Source organism: Vitis vinifera, chromosome 4, assembly GCF_030704535.1.
Source record: "Vitis vinifera cultivar Pinot Noir 40024 chromosome 4, ASM3070453v1".
NCBI lineage: Eukaryota > Viridiplantae > Streptophyta > Magnoliopsida > Vitales > Vitaceae > Vitis > Vitis vinifera.
This window is the reverse complement of record NC_081808.1, coordinates 6,452,744-6,478,041: the sequence shown is the minus strand read 5'-3', so window position 1 is coordinate 6,478,041 and position 25,298 is coordinate 6,452,744. Positions and strand designations below refer to the sequence as shown.

At 39.7% G+C, this 25,298-nt stretch overlaps 1 protein-coding gene across 3 annotated transcripts in view; it reads left to right on the top strand.

The window, feature by feature from the left end:
- The first annotated feature begins 724 nt into the window (after window positions 1-724).
- The window catches only part of LOC100249142 (formin-like protein 18), a 40,981-nt gene continuing 16,407 nt past the window's right edge, over window positions 725-25,298 (top strand). For 2 of the 3 annotated variants that reach the window (XM_059736280.1, XM_059736281.1), the window contains exons 1-6: window positions 725-1,310; window positions 2,345-3,045; window positions 7,739-7,960; window positions 8,051-9,750; window positions 9,857-9,986; window positions 17,701-17,772. In XM_059736280.1, the coding sequence (XP_059592263.1) occupies window positions 1,238-1,310; window positions 2,345-3,045; window positions 7,739-7,960; window positions 8,051-9,750; window positions 9,857-9,986; window positions 17,701-17,772 (2,898 nt within the window). In that variant the 5' untranslated portion in view covers window positions 725-1,237. The remainder of the gene's footprint in view (window positions 1,311-2,344; window positions 3,046-7,738; window positions 7,961-8,050; window positions 9,751-9,856; window positions 9,987-17,700; window positions 17,773-25,298) is intronic. The other variant, XM_059736279.1, reaches the window with a different exon arrangement.

Sequence of the window (25,298 nt, the reverse complement as noted above, 5' to 3'; positions counted from 1 at the left end):
AGTAAAATATTAATTAAGTTTTGTAAGTTAAGCGTTGGATTTTCAATCCGAGGGTAAAGTATAAAACTCATTAAAGGTCAAGATCAATTTATCGGGTAAGTGTAGGATTTTGAACATGAAGATAAAGTATAAAACCAGGGTAGGTGTAGGATTTTGAACATGAAGGTAAAGTATAAAACCTGTTAAAGATCGAGATAGAGATCAAGATCGAGATTAAAAAATAAAGTGTATTTTAAAAAATTTAAAATTCTTATTCAATATTAATATGGATTAATTATAAAAAGAAAATACTGTCATAATTCTTCTTACAACTAATCATTGAGCTGTTGGTAGGAAATTATGATAATGGATAGAGAGCCATTGATATGCATTTAAATATTAGGTAATAAGAAATGAGTCTTATAATATTCTTTAGAAGCTTGTAAAGACAAAAAAAGCATAATCTTATTTTTGGTGTCTTTATCTCAAAATTTCAATTATGTGACAAAAGGAATTTCAAAGGGTAATAATCCTCTATTGCTCATATGAAGAGGGGCTCCACAACATCAAATTTCACTTCGTTTACGTGGCAAGACCCCATTGGTATAACTCCATTCCTCAATTTATTTGGACCAAAATACCCTCGTTTATTATGTTTAATGCCCAGTTAATACACTCATGGGGGACACGTGTGAGTGACGGCCTGGAAGAAGATATGAGCTATGTGTAGAGAGAGAAAGAGTATTGTAGAGAGAAAGAGAGAGAGAGAGACTGGTGAATGAAGAATGAAGAATGAATCATCATTATTATCATGAGCATCCGTTTATCACCAAATCACACAGATACAGACAGAAAACAACACCTAGGAAAGAGACAGACAAAAAACCCAGATCCTTGGATCCCCATTTGAACAACCTCCATATCTGACTCTTTCTCTTTCTAAAAACCAACAAAACAATCACTTTCTCTCTTTATAAACTCACATTCCTTCAGCCCCTCTTTCTCTGCATAGTGTGAAGGACAAGGCACGTTCACAAAAGGGTTTCCTTTGATTCACAGCAAAATCCATGCCCTCTGGTTCCTGAATCCGCACTCTCTGCAATGCCGTCATCATGGTTGTTTAGTCTTTTTGGGTATTGGGTTTTTCTGGGGATCTATGTATTTTAGCTGAAAAGGGTGTGGTGTTGGTTGCAATGTGGGTTGAATTGGAACGTTTATAGGGTTTCCAGTGGGTGATATTGTTGGATCTTGACGGTAGATGGCGCTGTTTCGGAAGTTCTTCTATCGGAAGCCGCCAGACGGGCTCTTGGAGATCTCTGAGAGGGTTTATGGTATGATATGATTGCGGCAATTTTGATGACATTTGGCTGTTTTGAGGGTCGGGGATTAATGGGGTTTGGTTGTACTTTAATGGGGTGCTTTTAGTTTTTTGATTGTCTTGCCTTATTTGTTCATTGGTTGGTAGTGTATGAATTTAAATGGGCATTCTCGTAGCTCATGTTCTTGTAGTAAGCTGTTTTAATAATTCATTTTTAATGCCTAAGAACTTTATGGACTGCTTGTGTGTGATCTTAATGGGGTTTGGTTTTACTTTAACGGGTTGTTTTTAGTTTTTTGATTGTCTTGCCTTATTTGTTCATTGGTTGATAGTGTACGAATTTAAGTGGGCATTCTCCTAGCTCATGTTCTTGTGTGCCTTTTTACTAATCTTAATGGGGTTTGGTTGTACTTTAATGGGTTGTTTTTAGTTTTTTGATTGTCTTGCTTTATTTGTTCATTGGTTAATAGTGTACGAATTTAAGTGGGCATTCTCCTAGCTCATGTTCTTGTAGTAAGCTGTTTTTATAATTCATTTTTAATGTCTAAGAACTTTATGGACTGTTTGTGGGGAATCGTCACAATTAGTTCTATGGAGTAGGAAGCGTACATTATTTCCAATGGCATGATGAAAGGAAATGAACAAAAATGATCTCACCACTATTGCCGTAGATAGGCTTAGTGGAGAGTGTCATTATTTTGTTAATGTTAGTTTGCTTGTTGAGAAAAGTCAGGAAATGGAACAAAAATAAAAGGGGAAATTTCAACTTTGCATTGTAGATTTTAGATAGCAATTTGTTTCCCAGTGGAGGTGAATGTTTCAAATTTTGGCATAACACTTTCTCTCCAGTTTATGACTCTTTGTGTGCATGTTATCATTGATTTGTGTTTAAGCATTTATAATTTTTAGTACATTCATTTACTTGTGATGAAATGCAAAGTGAATGGCACTTATGCATTAAATTGTGATTAATTCATCCTTAGTGTAAAATTTTCTGGATTAATATTCCTCATATGGTTGTGATTACACACTTGTGTATATGTTTAGTGTTTGATTGCTGCTTTACCACGGATGTTCTGGAAGATGAGGAATATAAAGTTTACATGGGAAGCATAGTGGGTCAACTTCGTGAGCACTTCCCTGATGCTTCATTCATGGTGTTCAACTTCCGAGAGGGAGACAGCCAAAGCCAGATTTCTAGTATTTTGTCTGAGTATGATATGACTGTGATGGATTATCCTCGACATTATGAGGGTTGCCCATTACTCACAATGGAGATGATCCATCACTTTTTAAGATCAAGCGAAAGCTGGCTCTCACTTGGGCAGCAGAATGTACTCTTGATGCATTGTGAGCGAAGTGGGTGGCCAATTTTGGCTTTCATGTTAGCTGCCCTCTTGATTTATAGGAAGCAGTACACCGGGGAACAGAAAACTTTGGACATGATTTACAAGCAAGCACCTCGTGAGCTCTTGCAGCTGATGTCTCCACTAAATCCATTGCCTTCCCAACTGAGGTACCTGCAGTATGTATCAAGAAGGAATGTAGGCTCAGAGTGGCCTCCACTGGATAGGGCACTTACGTTGGACTGTGTCATTCTCAGAATCATTCCTAATTTGGATGGAGAGGGGGGTTGCCGTCCAATATTTAGGATATATGGTCAGGATCCTTTTATGGTTGCTGATCGGACTCCCAAAGTCCTGTTCTCGACCCCGAAGAGGAGCAAAACTGTTCGGCATTACAAGCAGGTGGGCATAGGTCTCTTATTTATATTTGTATATTCTTCAGCCTTTAATTTTAAATGTTTTTTTTGATGGAGTAGAAAGGATATCTTCTTATGTTCTTTTCATCAATTTTGTTGTTATTTGTCTGTCAAATTATTATTATTTGCTTCATCGAAAGGTCTTACTTTGTGCTGTCCCTGATGATGTTGCAGCATTCTTGCTGAAAGTTGTTCATGCAGATTGGCTGGTTTATATGAATTTTCTTAGTTACTCTCATATTGTTCCTTCAGTAAATACTGCATCTAGAAAGAAATATTTTAATTTTGGATCATTGTGTAACTTCTGATGATGCCTATATAATTTAATCATAAAAATCTATTAGCACATGATAGTTCACTCCTCTCTGAAAAGTGAATCTATTGTATTTCTTAATATTGCCCTTTAACACTAAACACTTCTTGGCGCTTATCTGAAACAATAATTTGCCTTGTATTTCCAGCTGCATTGTGATCCTAGATAACATCATTCTATTTAACAATGAGATTCTTATTTATTCATTACCATCTTGGGACCAAATTGTACTCCCTCTGAACAGAACAGATGCAATGGCACCAAGACTTTATAAGATGCTGCACTTAAATCTTCTCAGTAAAACTTCATCGATCAGATGAATCTACCACTTCTAATATGGGTTTTTTTGCAACTAAGCTTGTCTAATTTGTTAGTTCATTGCTGATTTTATGGATAATGTGTGATTGGTCCAAACTGATTTTAGGGACAATGTTAGCTCATGGTCAAGGGATGCATGGTTGAAGGGTCATAAGTTCATGTAGAAGTTACGACTCATCAGTGAACTGAAAATTTGAGACAAGGAGAATTTTGAGGATATTGAAGTGATGAAAGTTGCTCTCTTTACAGACATCAGCCCAAAAGATTCTTGTGAGGGGGAGGGTGTTTTCACAACCGAATTAGCAATGTTGAGGGATGTGAAAAAGAAAGGACAAAAGAAACCTCACTTGGAGGAACTTTTATTTAGGGAAGAGATACCCGGAGAGAGAGAGCTAGGCTAAAATGTGCTAAAAATAGGGGATTACAATTCTAATATTTTCTTAGGATGGCAAATGGAAGAAGAAAGTCTGTAGTGTCTGAAGAAAGGGTGTTGCTGGATGACTAGCAAAGTATATTTGAGGAGATTTTGAACTTTTTTTGGAGACTTTACAACAAATCAAATGCGAATCCTTGGAGGATAGAAGGTTTGGATTGGTCCTCAATATTTGAGGAGTGTGTTAAGTAGTTGGAGCCTCCCTTTCCAAAGAAGGAAATTCAAGGTGCAATGTTTATAGATATAGAAAAGGCTTCAAGCCCATATGGGTCTACCCTAGCATTTTATCAAAAATGTTGGAACACAATCAAAGAGGATTTGTTGAAGCTTTTTTCATAATTCTTTTCTTTTTGTTTTTTGATAGACAAAAGTTTGCATAATTCTATAGTACTATAGTCATAAATAAGAGCACCAATGCCATTTTCATTGTACTTGCATCTAGAGAATTTAGTCCGCCAAAGCCTCTGGCTTTAGACCTATAAGTTTGGTTACTAGTCTTTATGAGGAAATAGCCAAAACGTTATCCCATTGCATTCAAGGATTTCTATACAAAAGCATTGATTTGTTTGAAGATGCTTATGTTGAGGGAAGACATATCCTTGAGTTAGTCTTTGTGGCTAATGAAGTGGTGGATGAAAGAAGACGTTCAAGTGGATAAGAATTTTTTGCAAGATAGATTTTGAAAATGCATATGATTATGTGGATTGACATTTCTTAAATCATGCTTTAGAGAGGAAAGGTCTTAGTCCAAAGTGGAGCTTATGGATTTGAGGTTGTTTATCACTTGTTAATTTTGTTGTATTAGTTAATAGGAGTGCCAAAGGTTGAGTTACAGTATCTAAAGGTTTACTAGAGAGCTTTTCACCAATTCTTGTTCATGTGTTGAGTTAGTTGGTTTTGAAAGTTGAGGATCTTGGGTTACTAGAGAGCTTTTTGGTGGGTAGAGATATGACTAGGGTGACTTATTTACAATTTGCTGATGATTTCATATTTTTCTTTAGAACTACCTAGAAGAATTGCAAAGTCTTACAATCATTCTAATGGTTTTTGGATGCATATTTGGCCTCAAGTTTAATTAATAAAAAAAGCGCATTGGTGGGGATTAGTGCTAAATATGAACTGATTTTTTGTTTTGCTACCCTCCTAGAATGTAGGATGTTCTTGGGCCCTAGTTTATTTGGGTCTCCCTTTGAGTAGGAATCCTAGAGTTGTTTCGTATTGAGACCTAAGAAGAAAGGTTTTTTTTTTTTTTTCTTTTTCCCTTGATGGTAGAATAATCCTTGTACAATCATATTGATCTTTTATCTCCATTTGTTTCTTTCTTGCTTTCGAAATCCTAGTAAAAGTGACCACTAGGATTGAGGGATTATAGTGAGATACTAAGTAGTTAGGGTTTAGGAAAAAGAAGAAGATGGACCACCTCATTGGATTAGAGCATGTGTGTAAACTAAAAAGAGATAGAGGTTTGAGGTTAGATAGGAGCTTCTTGAGGAAGAGAGCCCTTCTTGGAAGTGGTTGTGGAGATTTTTCTTAAGGAGAACAACACTTTATGGCATAGGATCATCTTAAGCATTTATGTTTTGGATGCAGTGTAGTCAGTGGTTGCAACATTGTCCTTGGAATTCTAATGGTCCAGTTTTCACCAATTTCTCTAATTTTACTTGTTTCTATGTGGGAAAGGGTATAAAAATTTGGTTTTGGAAGGATATTTGGTTGGGAAATTGAAGGGAAATTAACCTCTTAAACTTCAATTTCCTAATCATTTCAGGTTTGCAAGGAGTAAAGACTATCCTATTTCTTCTGTCATAGTTCCTTCCTATAATTCTCCATTTTAGAGTTTCAATTTCCATTGGGAACTTTCTGATCCAGAAATTGAGGACCTAACAATACTCCTTTCCTCCTTATTACATGTTTACCTTTCACTTACCTTCCTAGATGTGAAAGTTTGGTCACTGACACTTTCAGGACTTCTTAGTGAGTTTCCTTTTTAGTGTTCTTACAATTTCTCCTATCTTTACTCCTTTCTTCCTTGTAAAGTCAATGAAAAGCTCCATCTAAGGTTAAGGCTTTTGCAAAGTTTGCAACTAATAAGAAGGTTAATACTAACGATATGCTACATGTAAGAAGCCTTATAAAACTCTTAGCGTGGACTGATGTGTTATGTGCTTGGAGAGTAGTGAACCAATTGACCATGTCTCTCTTTGTTGCTCCATAACACTAGGACTTTAGCATAGATTGTTTGGTCTTGATATGGTTTTTATTGTGGGAGATAAATGCTAGGATTTTTGAAGATAAGAAATTCATGAAGCTATTTAAGATTTGGTTCACTTCCTCTCGTCCCTTTTGACATCTATCACTTATCTTTTTTCTGGTACTCCTTATTGGATTAGGAAAATGTTTGCTACTCTAAAAGATCTTTTGAGAAGACAATGCTTGACTGGTTACACCCTTCAATTGTTTCAGTAAAGTTAACTTTTTGATGGGTGTTCTTTGGGTAATCCTTGTCAACTAGGTGTAGAAGGCATGACCAGAGGTTATTCAGGTACAGATTGATGACTTACTTTAAACTTTTTGGAGTGGATTCAACCGTTGAGGAGAAGATATTAGCATTACACAAAGGCTTTCTGCAACCCAAAAATTTATGTCCATTCAACCTAAATGTAGAGGGAGATTCTACTCTTGTTATTTCTTGGGTGTCTTATAGGGAGAGAGGTTCATGGAAGTTAGATAGTTGGCTTCTGTAAGATTTTAGATATTGCTAGTGAGGTGGGATGCTCCTTCTCTTGGGTTTTTTGTATAATTAATCACACTGTAAACCATTTAGCGAATCAAGGAGCATTTTGTAGTATATGTGCATTGTTTTTTTCCTATGATCCTATCTGCGGTTTGTTTTTGTTTATTTTTTTGGAGCAATATGCCTTCTACTTTCTGATCAGTAATTATGCATCTTGGAAGAATTTCTCATCCTTTTTTGTATTTATCATTCAATGCAATACATCTGTTTCTGATTAAAAAAAATGTCAGTTCACTGCCTCTCTAAAGAATATTATGTTGGAATATGTCCACACCTTCATAAGATTGGTCTTCTTTTACTTTTAGAAGATTAAGGGCTGGGGTTTTGATGTTGCTTTGTCGTGGGTCTAATTTAAATGGCAGTAGCAGTCCTGAAAATGGGGCAATTTAAAGCCTAAATCTTACCACAATTAAGAACCTGGATTATGAAGCTTGGTGTGACATTGGATGCGTCACTTTTTGTTAGGCACTGTTCTCTAATATATTTTCTATTGCCTATCCAAAAAAAGAGCTTGGTATGGCTAAATTGTTTGTAGGCTCGATTGAGTTAGTTAGGGTTAAGTGGCACCTGTAATTTCAATCATGAACAGGAAATTGAATTTCATATATATATATATATATATATTTAACTTTTCTGTATGCCAGTGCTTCCACTATGGTACAACAATTACTAATGGGGGCTTCAATGGAGTCAGAAATATCTTTGGGATAGGCATTTCTTTGGCTTTGATGTAATTCAAATGTGCATTTATGTTTTTCCCTATCTCAGTTATATGATATTTTTTTCCCTTTTCTGGGAAAATCCTTTATATTCTGATCCAGGAAGATTGCGAGCTAGTTAAAATTGACATCCATTGCCATATTCAAGGGGATGTTGTGCTTGAGTGTATTAGCTTGGAAGAAGATATGGAACGTGAAGAAATGATGTTTAGGGTCATGTTTAACACAGCTTTCATACGATCAAATATTCTGATGCTTAACCGTGATGAAATCGATATTTTATGGAATTCTAAGGATCAATTCCCCAAAGACTTCAGAGCAGAGGTATCTCTCTCTCTCTCTCTCTCTCTCCTTGAATATATATGTCTAGTGCTTCGGCAATTTTATTTTGCTCCTGTTTTTATTTTGGTGAAGGTTCTATTTTCGGAGATGGATTCGGGTAATTCCCTTATTACAATTGATTTGGAAGGTGTTGAGGAGAAAGACGGTCTTCCTATGGAAGCATTTGCAAAAGTTCAAGAGATCTTCAGCAATGTTGATTGGCTAGATCCAAAGACAGATGTGGCATTCAATGTGCTCCAGCAAATCACTGCATCAAATGTTCTCCAGGAATTGGAGACTGATTCTGCTCAGAGTGGAGAAACTGTTGGTTTGTTGCAGGAATTAAGTCCTGAAAAGGTTGAAGATAAACCAAAACCTAAGGCAGCAGAAAACAATATCAGCAGTACCACATCCATGGCTTTGGGGAAACAACATATGACATCAGCTAAACCATCTGTAGATGCAAATTTGATTAGAAGGAAGATTGATCCCCAAGAACTGCAGGTTGCACTTCAACGGCCTGCTCAATCTAAGATCATATCCCAGCGGATACCTCAGACTCCTATATCTAATCCAGTTTCAAACAGTAACTCCTTGCAAGGATCACCTGTGCCTATCTCAAGATATCATAGTGCACCGTCAGCCCTTGGCATTACAGCTCTGTTGCATGATCATGCTGCACCTATAGGTCAAGAAGTCACTCAATCAGTCACAATATCTCCACTTTCTCCTGCTATTTCAGTTCCTGTTTCACGTGTGACAAAACCTATGCAGCCCTGTATTGTTTCAATTCCCCCAGCCCCACCTCCACCACCCTCATTGCAACCTTCTCTGGAGCCTCCTACAAGTATGACTAAAATTTCTGCTGCCCCTCCTCCTCCTCCCCCTCCTCCCCCTCCTCCTTGTGCTCCTCAACGATCCCCTCTTACTTCATCAGCTTCCGAACCAATCCGTTCTTTACTTACTAAACAGCCTGGAGCCTCCTTACAGGGAAGACATCAGTCATCACTGATGGCTCCTCGACCACCACCACTACCACATTCCTTTTCAGGGAAATGTCAATCTTCCACCGTCAAGAACTCCCCCTCCCCTCCCCCTCCTCCTCCCCCTCCTCAACGCTCTTGTTTTTCAGGGACTTCTACATCTACCACTGTCAATAACTCATTTTCAACTCCAGCTCCCCCTCCCCCTCCCCCTCCTCCTCCCCCTCCTCAACGCTCTTGTTTTTCAGGGACTTCTACATCTACCACTGTCAATAACTCATTTTCAACTCCAGCTCCCCCTTCCCCTCCCCCTCCCCCTCCCCCTCCTCCACCCTGTGGGGTCATTCCATCAGTTAGCTGCTTGCTTTCCTCATCATTGCATAAGATGAACTCGGTGGTTCCTGTTGGTCCTCCTCCACCTCCTCCACCTCCTTCATGTTCTGGGTCTGCCTCAAGTCCCAACATTACATCTACAGCCCCACCATCTCCTCCTTCCCCTGGTTTTATGCCAAAGGATTCTAGGTCCAATAATTTTCCACATGCTCCACCACCTCCACCTGCTCCTTTTGGCAAAGGGTTATCAAAAGCTTCTGGTGCCCAAGTTGCTGGCAGCAATGGAAATATACCTCCATTTCCTGGTCCACCTTCTGCTCAGTTTGGTGGAAAGGGTCGAGGCCTATCACGAGCTGGTCCAAAAATTCAGGCTCAACCCAAAAAGGCTTCTTTGAAGCCATATCATTGGTTAAAGTTAACAAGGGCCATGCAAGGGAGCTTATGGGCAGAGACGCAACGACCTGAGGAAGCTTCCAAGTATATTTTGTATCCAAGGCCATTCTTTTCTTCATTTGGTAAATAATTGTTTCTGTTAATATGATATAAGCATTTTAATGATATGCCTCTGTTTCATCCTTGCTAGGGCTCCTGAGTTTGACATGTCAGAACTAGAAAGTCTTTTCTCAACAGCTGTTCCAAATTCGGAAAATGGGGGCGTGGGTGGAAAATCAAATCGTCGTGCCTCAGGACCTAAATCCGAGAAAGTCCAGCTGGTAATTTAGTTTTTTAATTTTTAAGAATGTAGTATGTAGTTACTTCCGTGCATTTTGTTAACTCATGGTGTAGCTGGCAAGATTTTTTTTTTTGACCTATAAACCCACCTGGCCTTTATCAGGTTGGGCTACTGTGGGTTGTGGTTGGATCTGCACTGCTTGATTATGATCACGTTAGGTTTGGGTTGTCTTCTTGACCTTGGTGAGTTATTACTGTCAGTTAACTCTTTTGTTGCCATGCTGAGAGAAATTATATCAGGCATGTGCATTACAAAATGTTTTAAGTACCCTTGTCGAAAATGCCTATCAAAAGAAAAGAAAAAGTACTCTGGTCAAACAAGTGGGAGACCTCTTCTAAACGGTCTCTTCAGCTCTAAACAAAATGTATGTTTGTCCTAGAAAATAAGTATTTTTGTTAAAACCTATAAAATTGTACCTTACTGTTTAGGTGAGTGGGTTTAATGTTTGGTTATTAATTTTATTCACAATTTTGAGGCATGCTGTTTTGAGTTGCTTTTCAAATTCCCATCCTGGTCATAAGTGTGCCGGTTCAAGTTTAGCTTTGCCCTTTGATTGTTCAAAGCCAAAACAATATGAAAGGACCTGAAACCGCCAATTGCCAGATGTACCCTTCACCATTTATTTTGTCCCTTTTTTTTTTTTTTTATATATTTTTTGAGTGTGCATGGGGGATATTTTTGTTCTTTGTCTTAGACTATTTGCAATACACTCCTCAGCAGCTAAGAAGGTTTTTCTTTTTGAGCATGGAGTTGGGTAACAGTATGATTCAAATTATGAAATGTATGATCTGGTGAAAATCATTGGATTTTTCTGGAAAGGAGATTCAGAACCGAATTCTGATTATTTAATGTAAGGCTTGTAAATTTTACTTTAATGATCACATATGAATAAAAAATTTACCAATTCAGTTAGATTTTCATTTTGGTTACTGCTGTGAAGTGTTGTAGGGCAGCATTGTTCATGTTCTTTTAACTATAGGACAGCATTGTTCATATTCTTACATGCAGTTAATAAGGGTTTTCTTATGCCTCTAAATTTTAGTTATCTCCTTTCTTTTTTTGTCTCTCTCTCTTTCTTTCTTTTTTTGCTCTAAATTGTAGTGATCTTTCTTTTTTATTTTAAGTAGAAACCTAACATATCATTGAAAAAGCAGAAGAAAACAATACAATAAGGGGGGGGGGGGGGGGGGGGCTATTTAGGGAGTTTTATGACCAAGGGAAGTTTGAATGCTTTGTTTTTCGTGTTAATTCCAAAGAACAGGGGTGCTGAAGATCTGAAAGATTTAGGCCTATTAGCTTGGTGAGGGGTTTGTACAAGCTTCTTGCTAAAGTCTTGGCTAATAGGTTGAAGAGGGTGATGGGTAGAGTGGCCTTTGAGTTACAAACTGTGTTTGTGAAGAGTGGACAGATCCTTGATGTAGCACTTACAGCTATTGAGGCTATTGATTCTTTGTTGAAGAGTGGATCTAGTGGCATAATTTGTAAGCTTGACATTGAGAAAGCGTACAATCATGTTAACTAGGACTTCTTGATAGCTATTCTTAGAAAGATGGGGTTTGGTTAGAAATGGTCTGAGTGGATTAAATGGTGCATCTTTGATGATAAAGTTTTTCGTTCTTGTTAATGGAATCTCTTCTGGGTTTTTTCAAAGCTCAAAAGGATTAAGGCAAGGAAACCCTCTCTCTCCTTATCTATTTGTTTTGGCGATGGAGGTGTTCGGTTGTTTGTTGGAGAAGGCTAGAGAAGGGTTTTTTTTTCCCTGTTTTAGGGGAAAGAGAAGTGGAAGGGGAAGTGAGAGGGTGGAGGTCTCCCGTTTGTTGTTTGTTGACGACACGTTAATTTTTTGCAAGGCTTCTCAAAGACAGGTGGCTCATTTAAACTGGTTGCTTATGTAGTTTGAAGCTATTTCAAGTTTGAAAATCAACCTGAAGAAAAGTGAATTGATCCAAATTGGAAGGGTAGCTAATGTTTTAGCTCTTAAGTTGGGATGTAAGGTGGGAAGATCCCAACTATTTATTTGGGATTGGTATGCGTAGGTATGACAACGAGGTGGGTTTAGGGTGGGTCACCCCCATCCCAGCCCACCCCAATTATGTAAATAAATTCGCATCCTTGTCCCCAAAAAAGTTTAAATGGGAGAGGGGACAAGGCAAAACCCAAACTCACCCCAAATGCAACCCAAGTTTCAAAAAATCTCCCTAAACCTGCCTTTAATCCAGTTATGCTTCTATCAAACCCACCCTATTAGAAGTGGGGCAGCATGAGGTGAGTGCCTAAAAATGTCCCTCCTTATTGGCATCCCTAACCATTAGGGACTCTGTTTAAAGCAAAGTCTGCTTGGGATATGGTGGAAGAGAAATTTGACAAAAGACTTGCATTTTGAAAGGCGATATATCCCGAAAGGAGGGAGATTGGCCTTTATTTAAAGCACTTTGTCCAATCTGTCTGTACACTTCATGTCCTAGTTTAGCATGCCTAGAAAGTTCAGATTAAGGATTGAGAAAGTTCAAAGAGATTTCCTTTGTGAAGGAGGGGCTTTAGAAAAAAAGATTTATCTAGTAATATGGCTGATTGTTTGCATAGGGAAAAATAAGGGGGTGTAGGAATAGGAAATCTTTCTTCTCCTTAATAAGACTCTTCTGGGAAGATGGAGTTAGTGATATGTGTCATAGGAAGAGGCTTTTTGGAAAAAGGCCATTCAAGGAAAGTATGGGGAGGAGGAGGGGGGTTGGTGTTGTTATAATGTAAGGGGGGGAGGGTATGGGGTTGGTGTTTGGAAAACCATTAGGAAGAGTTGGGATGTGGTTGGCAGTAAAATATCATTTGAAGTGGAGGATGAGAATAATTGAAGTTTTGAAAGGATAAGTGATGTGAGGATAAACTCTTAGCTAGTACTTTCCCTTCCTTGGAGGCCTTAGCTACGTCAAAGGAGGCTTGATGTCAAATGTTTGGGATGATATGGTTGAGGGGGGACATTAGAATCCTCGTATCATTAGACATTTGAAATCAATGCATCTACAAAGGATGTCGAAGCTTTGCTTGAAGATTTGTTGTTTTAAACCTTTATTTACATACCAAGTCCTAGTTGAGCTGAATAACACTAATAGGAGTGCCCTTAATATCTAAAGTTGTTAAGGCCTAAAAACAGGAATAGAAGTAAATTAAGTCTTATATCAACTCTATGCTTTTCGACCTATCCTAAAAAATCTTTGCATTTTTCTCCCACCATATCCAAATCAAAGTGAGGCAAACAATTTTCCAAAGAGTTTTTTCTCTTCCTATACTCTCCAAGCCTTTAAAGAAAATGGTCATTATGTCACTTATGCCCCCAGGAGGAACACAATCTAACTTGACCAAGCTAAATAATTTATACCAAATTGCCATAGTCATCAGATGATGTAAAATGAGATTAAAACAATCATCTTACCACTCATCATACACATAGTGCAATAGTTAGGACTAAGTGCTTTGTGAGGTCTTTCACTTATAGCAAGTTGTTAGTGTTGACCTTCTTGTTGGTCACTAGCCAGACAAAGGCCTTAACCTTAGATGAGGCTTTAGATTGCCATATGAATTTTGTTGGACATAAATGAACATGATCCGGTAGATTGGATAGTGCAAAAAGGAAGGATTTGTCGAAACTTCATTGATCTAGAATTGAAGAGCTTGAACTTTTCATGCCATCTTTTACCTTTGTGTATTTGTCACCTTCTTAGATGAGAGAGTTTGATCATTGAATTCTGTAAGCTTGCTTTTTGTAGTCTTTCTTTTCATCTTCATTCAGAACTCTTAAATCCTCATTGAAGGTTAAGACCTTTGAATGATTGTAATGGGCTATTTAGCTTACTTGGATAGATTGGGTTTCCCCCAATAGTGTGGTATATATTTTTATCTCTTTTAGAGGATTTAGGGATAATCCTAGAAGAATGCTACTTTGGCTTGTGGCTTGCCTTGTGTTTTTATGGATAGTTTGGAGAAAGGGGAATGTGAGAATTTTTTAGGATAAATTGAGGACCTTAGAATCTATTTTGGATTTGATACATTTCTATTCCTCTTTCTAAGCCTCTACAACTTTTGAGGGTACTCCATTGAACAATCTACACTAGATTGGAACATGATAAGAGGGTAGGTTGGAAGATGCTCTCAATATGGGCTTCACTTCCATTGAGTTTGATTAAGTTGAACTTTGATGGGTATGGTCTAGATAACCTAGGCCAACTAGGAATCAAAGGTGTGATGAGTGATCACCATGGTACAGTAGTGAGCCATCTCTAAATTGAAAGGAAAGGGATTGGTTATTAGGTTGGAGATCTTAGTTCTTTTGGAGGACTTATTATAGGTTAAGGTTTTGGGTTTTTCTTATTTTTTGGTGGAAGGAGATTCTACTATAGTGATCTCATGGGTATCTAAGTTGGAAAGAGATTCTTAGAAGTACAACATGTGGTTCCTTGAATCCTAGATCTAGCTAGTAGTTGGGGTTGTTCCTTGTCTTGATCGCCTCATTCAACTAATGCGTTTGCTCATGAGTTATCTAAACATGGTGCAAAGCAAATGGTTTCTTTTGTAAAGGATTTTATATTTGATCAATTTATCTATCTTTATTATTATTATTATTATTATTATCATTATTATTATTTTGTTATCCTTTGCATTTTGGAAGTATTATTATTATTATTATTATTTTTTTGTTCTCATTTGTATTTTGGAAGTATTTATCATCCTTTGCTTGTACTTAGAAGTCATATCAATAAATAGCGTATTTTTCCAAAAACAAAACAAAATGGCATAGTTTTTATTTTTTATTAGAAACAAAAGATGTATTAATTAATGTGAAGAAAACATGAGAAGGATAAGAAATCCTTCCAAAACTTGGAAATTGCTTAAGGTTCTGAGCAATGGAGAAAGGGGATTGCTGCATCTGAGCAATGAAGGAAAATGTTGGTTTGGTTACTCTTGGAGGTAAATGTTGGTTTGGAGTGGAGTTGAAAACCTTTGAAATCTCGTTGGAGCTTGGAAAAGGTAAGATGGTAGGGAAGATTGTGGAGAAGGGTAGAAGGTTTTCCGCTTGGATCAGGTTTGGGGAGAGGGCTCTTGCTAGCTTCTAGAAGGGGTGGAAGATTGCCTGAAAAGGAAGTTTAGGGAGTCTTGTAGAAGGGTGTGGAATAAAGGTGGAAAGGGCTACAAATTGTAGTTGTGTTGCAACAAAGTTGGAAGATTTCGGCTTTGCTTAACTTTGAGCATAAAGGAGAAAAGGTTCTCCTTAGTTTTTCCAAAGGGAAAAAATTTCCTAAGGGGTTGGAAGATCCTTGCCATCAAACTAAGGAGCATCGGACTTGTTCTTGAGCCTAGGCCTTTGGAGGCTTCAAAGGAGTTTGTTAGGTGTCGGGAGGAAAAGGAAAAAAAAGAAGGTGGTGTTATTTTAAACCATGTTTTTTTTGCGGAGGTATTGACTAGAGGCAAGAGGGAGATGGGCGAGGTTGTGTGGATTGAGAGTGAGACAAAGGAGGTGTTCAACAACTTAGTGTCAAGAAGTGTCTAGTAGGGAGATGGGAGGCTCCTTCGAGCCATTTGTTGATTTTAGACTTTTTGAAATCTTAGGCTCAATATTCTTGGGGTTTGAAAGGTGAGTTACATCTGTGTTTGTTGGGAGGCACTCTCATTTAATTTGAGTTTGAAGATGTTTTTGAAGTCAAAAGGGTTTTGCTTTTAGGGCCTATTTTGGTCAAGGGAAGAAAACTCTAGTTGGAGTGGTGGAGGCCAGGTGTTGGTTGTTTTAGAGAAGGTGCCTGTGTTGGTGAAGTGTGGGTGAGGGTGTTGGGTTTACCAATGCATTTGTGGGGAAAAGAATTCTTTAAGAGATTGGGTGATGCTTGTGAAGGGTTTGTTTCAATGGACGAGGAGGTAGAGGAGAGGTGTCACTTGAAATGGACTAGATTACTTGTTAAATTTAGTGGGAGGAGGTGCTAAGCTAGTTGCTTATGGTGGATAGAGAAGACATTTTTGCCATCCAATTATGGTGGGAAGTTTTGCCATGGCTATCAAGGGTGGCCTCTAAGGTGAGTTGTAGACTTCCAAAAAGTCAGGGATGAAAGGGAGGGAAGTGCACGCGCGGTTGGGAGGGTGGAGCGGGACGAAGGGAAACGTGTTGGAGAGGTTTTGTAGGTGTTAGGTGCAATGCTAAGTCTCTCTGTGTGAGCATCGAGAGATAACTTTTTTAAACAAAGTCAATAGCTCTATTTGTGAGCTTCTTGGCCCTTCTTGTGGGTTGGTGGGTCCCTGGCCTTCAAAATGCAAAGTGGGTGAAGGGATCCCTTTCATCTCCTTGAGCTAGCCAATTGCTGTTGGCTCTGTCCCATCTAGAGAAAGCCTTGGTAGGCTAGCCAAGTCTGGGTTGTGCCTTTTAAGTTCTCTAGATGGTTGACCCAAAGGTTTGTTCTCCAACCCTTTATTTTGAGAGCTTAGGTGAGAAGACCTAAGTGGGTCTCTTGAGACCTCCCATCAATGGAGGTCCTGTTGGTTCCTTGGAGCACTTCAATGATCCCTTCTAAGTGTGGTGCCTCTAGGATTGTCGCTGTGGGTTTCAGGGGTCGATGAAGCCCTCTTGGCAAATGAGACTGGATTCAAAGGTAGGGCTTCCTCCCTTCCCCCTCATCCCCCTCCCCCCCCCCCCCAAATTTCTTCTCCTCACTCTCCAATTGGATTGCTTGTTCGCGACAATGGGCCTGCTTACTTGTTAAGGGCGGACCCTTCCTTGGGTTCGGGTGTTCAACCACTAAAGATGCTGCTCTGAGATGGAAGGATGTTGAATCTCATGGGAATTGCAGCAAAGGGCCTTATGGGTAGGGAGTTGGTGGTTAGGACTGAAGAGGTGGAGGATTTCAGGGCCATGGAGGCTAGTAGCAACTCAGTGGGGGAGGTGGTTTTTTCTGAAAGCCTTATAAGTTTTCCAAGTTCAGTAACCTTTTGGGGATGCTAGTGAAGGGTTTTGAAAAGGAAACTAGCTCCCTCATGAGGAAAATGGAGGCAAGAAAAGGGCGTGGGGTTAAGATCTCAGGGGAAAAGAGGAAAACGTGTTTGTCTTCTTGGGTTGAGATGGAAATTCGAAAACTTGAATGTTCGGTTAATTACAATAGCTCTTCTCTCTCAATCGGGGAAGAGGGAGGAACAGTGGGGTTTAATCTCTTACTGTGAGGACACTTCTTCTTCCACAGCTTGGTTGTGGGTTATTGGCTACAAAAATACTCATAGGTGTTTTCTATTTTGTCCTCGTCATTAGTGTGTAGGAGTTTGTTTGTCAATGCATGGATCGGATGCCTGGAAACTTCTGTGTTTGTCAATGCATTAACGAATAAGGCATATTGGCCACTGATTATTGCTTCAAGATTGTCAGGAATTGGCTTTGATAGAAAATCTGCATACAATAAACTATATGTTATTTTTGGAGTCATAGGTAGTTTTCTGGCTTGCAAGAGGCAACAGTTTTTTTTATCTGATCAAAAAAAAAAAAGAGGCAACAGTTTTTTTTCATTTCTTTTATGAAATGGAAAATTCATTCATTCATGTGTTTGCTGCCGGGAAGTGAGGCTCTTTATATTCCCCCAACCTTACTCTTGCCTTTAATTATGTCTCTCCAATAAAATGATTAATGTAAGAAGAATATCTAAATCTCTGTTTTTTATCCCTGGTTCTTGCAGATTGACCTTAGGCGAGCATATAACTGTGAAATCATGCTTACAAAAGTTAAGATGCCATTGCCTGATTTGATGGTGAGTCAAACCCTACTGCTTTTTTACACGAGTAAATCCTCGTTTATAATCAGAGCTGGAATTGTGTTCTGTAAGTTCAAGTTTTAAGAGGTTGTGACTATAAATGCCAACTGGTAAATTTCATGATTATTTGTTTTGAACAAATGAAATGACATGTTTTCCTTGTCTTATTATTTATGAGTTCACCCACTATTCCCTTACGTCCATGTCATCTTGATGCCCCAGAAATGATACATAGGGATTATGTCTGGCATAATTTTTATAATACTGTATATTAAATTGAATCTTCACCTAAAAATTTGAATTCTTATTTTGGATTCCTTTTTTGAATATTCATATATTTGGATTTATGATGGGATTCTTAAATACTATCGGGCTTTATAATTTTTGGATGAAGTGTGTGATTGTCTTGGCTGAAATTATTTGTAATAAAAATGTTACCTAACTAGAATGAAGTGTGTAACCATCTTGGGTGAAATTACTTGGAATAAAAGAGTTAATACCTAACATAAAGGTTTCCTATCATAAATGCTGAACAGTGTTTTCAATGTAGGAAAAAGACTCATTTGATAATTTATAAATACAAATAGGCACAATGAGCTTGAGAACCTCTAGAAGCTTATGAAGAATTGTTATGCAACAAATATAATGATTCAAATTTATCAAAAAGAAAAAAAAGATTCAGAAATATCATCATAAAATGGGGTGAATTTTGTAAACATTGTTTTTGTGTCAAAGAAGTTAGTTTTTAAACGATATGATTTACATAAAATAAAAATGGATTTGTAAAAAATTTCTGCTTTATGATCTTGAAATTGAAAAAACTATAGTTGTGTGATTACACATAATCGACTTGGTTTCTTTCCCTGCTGTTAGATACTGTATTCACCCTTTTAATAATGTTCTCATAAATTGCAATAGATTCTAAGATTTCTTTTATTGGAGATGAATATACTTTCAGAGAATAAAAGGATTACAGCCAATGATGAGGGATCCAAGGGGTCCTTCTTATTTGGCAGAGCCAAAGAAAACAGAGAGGAAGATCTAAAGGCCCTAATAACTCTTACACAAACTCGTAGAGATAGAGAGAGGGAACATCTAAATGTCCTGAACACATCTATACAAGCTCATTCTACTTAGGACGGACTAAGGACCGTATTCCCTAGAAAAGGAGGAGAGATTGGAATTAGATAGGAATAAAATCTCCTTTGAATACTATCAAAGAAATCAATAAAATCTCTTCTAGAAGTTTTTGGAATGGTACCTTTGGGGTCTCTTCCCAAAGCTTTGGATGAAGCTAAGATAAGTCTACCTCTTGAAACAAACTATTCATAAAGGTTGTCCATCAGTTCACATTGTCTAAGCTGAGAATGCATTGCCTAGGGTTAAGAGCTTTGAATGGTTTCCTAATTTGTATGAGATCATTTATTGTAAGAGGTCATTGATATTAATCCTTTCATTAGTCACTAATCATATGAAGGTTCTGAATTTATGAGGAACTTTTGATGTAGGGCAACCCTAGAATGGTTGTCTACAATTAAATAGACAAACTAAGGCTTCAATCTTTATATATATATATATATATATATATATATATATATATATATATGTATAGGGAAAAAAAGATAAAAAGAAGAGATAGAAACCTTAGAGTCTTACTAAAGCATTCTAGGAGTCTCACCTAGAAGAAAATTAATAGAATCTCATCATTTAAAATTGCAACATATGCAAAAAAAAGAAAAATGAAAAATCGTTTTTGATTATCAACCATTAATCCTGTCTTATATCAATTAGCCTTATTTATAGACTTTAGACAATTCTAGAATTTGAATAAAACTATGAAAAAGTAAACCTAACCCATGTAGTGCCTAATTATTACTTCTTTTTATAAAACTATTGAATCTTCTAAAAAAAAATCAAAAGAAATCATAAACTCTTTTTGTGGAATTAGAAACTTACTTTGTAATCAAGTTTCTAATAAATAAGACTTTTAAATTCTACAGACTTAAAATGCATACTTTAGAATAAAAAGATTATTTTAGAAAATAGAAAGTCTATAACTTCTTTTAAGTAGAATTCCAAAACTTCCCATATTCTAAAAAATTCTAAAACTTTGTTTTTTCCTTTTCTTTTCTTGAATACTCCTTGAGGGAACCATGGTAAAAAATGGGCAACAAACAGATTTTGAAAGTGCAGGAAGTAGGAGAAGATACGAAGATACCTTAGTTTGGAGAGAGGATAGGAAACGAAACTTCATTGTCAATTGTACCACAGTTCTTTGTGTGTTGATTCCAAATATGGGGCTCTCAATCTCCTCTAGATCTCTTAATGGAGATGAATTTGATTTTAAGTTTGACTGAGAAGCTTGACAAATGCTGATCAAGCTTAGAGGAAAATGAGAGCTAGGGGTGAAGCTGGTGGATCAAGGGGGGGAAGATGTTGCTTCGTGGTGGAGGCCAAATCTTTCGAAATCTTGATCGAAGAGTTGGGAGGCAAGCTGAGAGGTTGCATTTGGGAGAGAAGCAAAGGGGTCTCCTCATGGATTAGATTCGGGGAGGCTAGCTTAAGATGTTTTCTAGATGGAGTGGAAGTTTGTTGTAGAGAGGTTAACAATAGTGTTTGGGCTATTGGCTGGGAGGAGGGGAATAGAAAGTATAGAATGGAGCGCCGTTCGAATGGGGCAGGTAGGTTCATCTTCTGCTCAGTTCGCGACATTGATTCAAAAAAGTATAGCATTATTGTCCCAGAGGGAAAGGGTCAGTCTTTTGGTTGGAATTCTTTGGCTGAGAGGTTGAGAGATCTTGGCGTGACCCCCTTAGGTGGCTTGCAGGGTTCTAAAGGATCAGAGGACTTGTTGAGGATGAAAGGGGGTTCGAAGGTCCAATGGAGGGAGAAAGGGGTGGAGCTGAAAACATATGCTGATGCTGTTAGGAAAAGCCCGGGAAGGGTAGGCCAGTCAGTTTGGATAGAGGTGGGGGAAGGAGAAGTGCGTGGAAGAATAGAACAAATGAGTCAGTGTCTGGTAGGCTGGTGGGGACCTAACTCAGCTCCTTGCCCTGAGGTGGAGTACGTTAGAAGTTGGGCACTGAAGCATTGGGCTTTGAAGGGGAATCTGAGGGTGGCCACGCTAGGCAGAGGATTATTGCTATTTGATTTCGAGTTGCCAGACGAGGCTGTGCGTGTTTTAGCCAGAGGTTTGAGAAACTTCAAGGAGAATGTTATAGTCTTGGAGAGATGGAACCCTGAGGTGGGGTGTCTTCGCAAGGAGCCCATGGCAAAAGAAGTATGGGTAAGGGTGATTGGACTCCCCCTTCATTTAAGAAGTTCGGAGGTGTTTAAAAGAATCGGAGATGAATGTGGAGGATTCTTAGCTGCGGATAATTCATCTTTGCATGAGATGCAATGGGCTCGGTTACTGGTGAGGTGCGTGGACAGGGAGTTGCCCAGCACTGCCCATATTGTTGTAGGGTCGGGTTGTTATTCCCTTCAACTTTGGTGGGAGTCTTCCCCTTGGTTCACGCAGGTGGTGCCGGCGGGATGTTTCAGCGGGGAAGGTAGCTCAAGGGAAGGAGAAGAGGCTGGTGGAATAGATCGTGTGCTTAGCAGTGGAAGTCAAAGGGAGAAGGTGGAGCAGTTGAGGCTGCAGCAGGGAGAGAGTGCCGTGTCAGCCTGTGGAGGCGGTTCTACCCTCTGTCCCGCTGTGATCTATGAGGCAGGGGATGCAGTGGAGGGTAAAGTAGGGTCAGCTGATGGACGGGTTAGAGAGGGTGATGGGATTTTTTTGAATAAGTTGGAAAGCCCAGCTTTTGGGCCAAGTATCGGGCCAAAAGGGCCAGTTCATGGGGTGTCTCTGGGCCTGTTTCATTTAAGTGGGTCAAGGCTGGGGCCTTTTAAAGAAACCCAGGAGGTATTGGGCTGTGACTTAAGGCCCAATGTCTCTTTCGGGGAGAAGGGAGAGGGTTTTGGGCCTGTAGGGCCTGCTGCTGCGGAAGGAGGAGATTTAAATGGGGAAGGCATCTCGAGCCCTCGAGCTAGGGCACAGTCGCCAGAAGTGGAGAAAGGCTCAGGAGATGTTGATCTCCTTGTCCGTGGGGAAGCGCCTTCGGCCTCACGTCCTACGGCTAAGACGTCTAGCTCAGAGAGGCAAGCTTTTATAGTGGAGGACCCTATCGTCGACATTTTGAGAGCTGCGTCGCCGTCAGAAGCCTCTGCGGAGCCGAAAAATGGGTCGTTGACTGATGATGCGCTGCGTGATGAAGCCTCCAGGTATGTCGGTCTTCTTTCGCCTTCTGTGGGGGGTCGGGAAACTTCTCCTTCTTCTCTTTTTCCTGGGATCGATCGGGCGGGGACGAAGGAAGGGGTTTCGTCTGGCTTGATTTCTGAGATTGAGGGAGAGGAGCAGCTCCCTCTTAGCATTATTCTGGCAGATGGCAACAATGGGGAGATGGGTTCAGAGGGGGAGAGATCCTCGAGTGGTGTAGGAAGGGGGGATGAGTTTGAGATATTATTACAAGACTTGGAAGGAAGAGGATGTCGATGGGATGATAGTTGCTTGGCGAGATTTAGCAAGTTCTTGGGTTTTTCGACGGAAGGATTTGAAGAAGAAATTCTGAACTTGCTTCTAAGAAACAAGAGAAGAAGGGAGCAGAATGTTAAGAAAGATATTTCAGGGTCCACTAAGTTTGATCGTGAATTGAAGAAATTAGAGTGGTCCATCAATTACAAAGGGGCGAGGAAGGAGAAATCTCTGGTTAGAGATGGAGGGGACAAAATCTCGAACCTTAGATGAAGATAAAGATCATATCTTGGAACATAAGAGGGGCCAATGATAGGGATAAAAGGAAAGTTATTAAGGCTTTGATCAGGTCGCAAAAAGCGGATTTGGTGTGTCTTCAGGAGACCAAAATTCAAGAAATATCCAGAGGGATTGTTCACAGTCTTGGACTGGGAAGATTCTTAGGTTGGGGTGCTATGCGTGCAAGGGGGGCAGCCGGTGGGGTTGTAGTGTTTTGGGATAAAAGGGTTCTGGAGTTAATGGGCATGGAGGTGGGTCTCTTCTCGGTCTCCTGTCGTTTTAAAAATTGTGAAGATGGCTTCTTGTGGCCCTTCACGGGAGTATATGGTCCTACTACGAAACGACTCAGAGAGATGTTTTGGGAAGAGCTAGGAGCTATTCGAGGGCTGTGGTCTGATCCTTGGTGCATTGGCGGGGACTTTAACGTGGTCAGATTTCCTAGCGAGCGCAGTAGAGAAGGAAGACTGACTGGTTCTATGAGAAGATTTTCGGAGGTGATTGAGGAGTTGGCTTTAAAAGATTTGCCTCTCCATGGGGGGTTGTTCACGTGGAGTGGAGGGCTGAATGGTCTTTCAAGGTCCAGACTGGACCGTTTTCTGATTTCGGAGGATTGGGAGAATCATTTCAGTGGGGCGATTCAGTGTTCCCTCCCAAGACCGGTTTCTGATCACTTCCCAATTCTGTTAGATGGGGGTGGGACGAGGAGAGGTCCAATTCATTTCGATTTGAGAATATGTGGTTGAAGGAGGAGGGGTTCAAGGAGCTGTTAAAGGGCTGGTGGCAAGGATTTAATTATAGTGGGTCCTATAGTTTCATCTTGACAGAAAAATTGAAGGCCCTGAAAATTAAACTGAAGGAATGGAACTCGGAAGTCTTTGGTAAAGTGGGGGTGAATAAAGGGTTGGCTCTGGATAAAGTATCCTACTGGGATAATCAGGAGCAACTTAGAGATTTGAATAAGCAGGAGCTAGAGGCGAGAAAGGTGGCTAGGGAGGAGTTTAAGAAATGGGCTCTAATGGAGGAGACTTCATGGAGACAAAAATTGAGAGAAATTTGGCTGAAGGAAGGTGATAAGAACACGGGTTTTTTCCATAAGATGGCAAATTCGACAGAAGGAGGAACTGTTTGAAAAAAATTAAAGTTAATGGAACCTGGCTTTCAGAAGATCATGACATTCAAAGGGGAGTGGTGAGGGCCTTTAAGGATCTTTTATCAGATCCAGGAGGATGGCGTCCTTGCTGCAACAATATTGAGTTTGACAGCATTGGGAATGAAGAGGCAGCCAGGCTGGAGGAGAGTTTTTCTGGGGATGAGGTGTTCTTGGCTCTCTCAGATCTAAATGGGGACAAGGCCCCTGGTCCGGACGGGTTCTCCCTTGCTTTTTGGCAATTCTGTTGGGATTTTGTCAAAGATGAGGTCTTGGGTTTCTTCAAGGATTTTTATGAGAGGGGAAAATTCGTAAGAAGCCTGAATTCCACCTTCTTAGTTTTAATCCCAAAGAAGTGTGGGGCTGAAGACTTGAGTGATTTCAGACCCATTAGTTTGGTGGGGGGTCTCTACAAGCTGCTTGCTAAGGTCTTAGCCAACAGATTGAAAAAGGTAGTGGGAAAAGTGGTGTCCTCATCCCAAAATGCCTTTGTTGAAGGTAGGCAAATTCTTGATGCTGCGTTAATTGCTAATGAGGTCATAGACTCCATGCTGAAAAGAAAGGAAAGTGGGGTCTTGTGTAAATTGGACTTAGAGAAAGCCTATGATCGAATAAATTGGGATTTTTTGCTATCAGTGATGCAAAGAATGGGTTTTGGGGAGAAATGGATTGGGTGGATTAGATGGTGCATATCTACCGCCTCGTTTTCAGTTTTGGTCAATGACTCTCCTACTGGTTTTTTCCGGAGCTCCAGGGGGTTAAGGCAAGGAGACCCCCTCTCTCCTTACCTTTTTGTCTTAGGAATGGAGGCCTTAAGTAGTCTCATTAACAGAGCAGTGAGAGGGGGTTTTCTTTCAGGCTGCAGGATAGGGGGAAGGGAAGGTGTCGGGATCCAAGTTACGCACCTGCTGTTTGCCGATGACACTTTGGTCTTCTGTGATGACTCTCAAGAGCAATTGGCCTTCCTAAGTTGGCTATTAATGTGGTTTGAAGCCACTTCTGGACTGCGCATTAACTTGAACAAAAGTGAGATTTTGCCGGTGGGTAATGTGGAGAATGCTGAGTTATTGGCAACTGAGCTTGGCTGCAAGGTGGGATCTCTCCCTTCCACCTATTTGGGGCTCCCTTTGGGAGCTTCGCATAAGTCTGTGAAGGTTTGGGACGGAGTGGAAGAGCGGATGAGGAAGAAACTTGCCTTGTGGAAGAGGCAATTCATTTCTAAGGGAGGAAGAATCACTCTCATCCGGAGTACTTTGGTGAACATGCCAACGTATCTTATGTCATTATTGCGCATGCCAAGAGTGGTTAAATTAAGACTTGAGAAAATACAAAGGGACTTTCTTTGGGGAGGGGGAGCATTGGAGAAGAGGCCCCATCTTGTTAAGTGGGCTGTTGTCTGTACTCACAAGAAGATGGGTGGTTTGGGGATTAGAAATCTCTCCATTCTTAATAGAGCCCTCTTGTGCAAATGGAGTTGGCGTTTTGCGGTTGAAAGAGACTCATATTGGAAGCTTATTATTAGTACGAAGTATGGGGTTGAAAGAGGAGGGTGGAGCACTTGCGGGGCTAGGGAGGACCATGGGG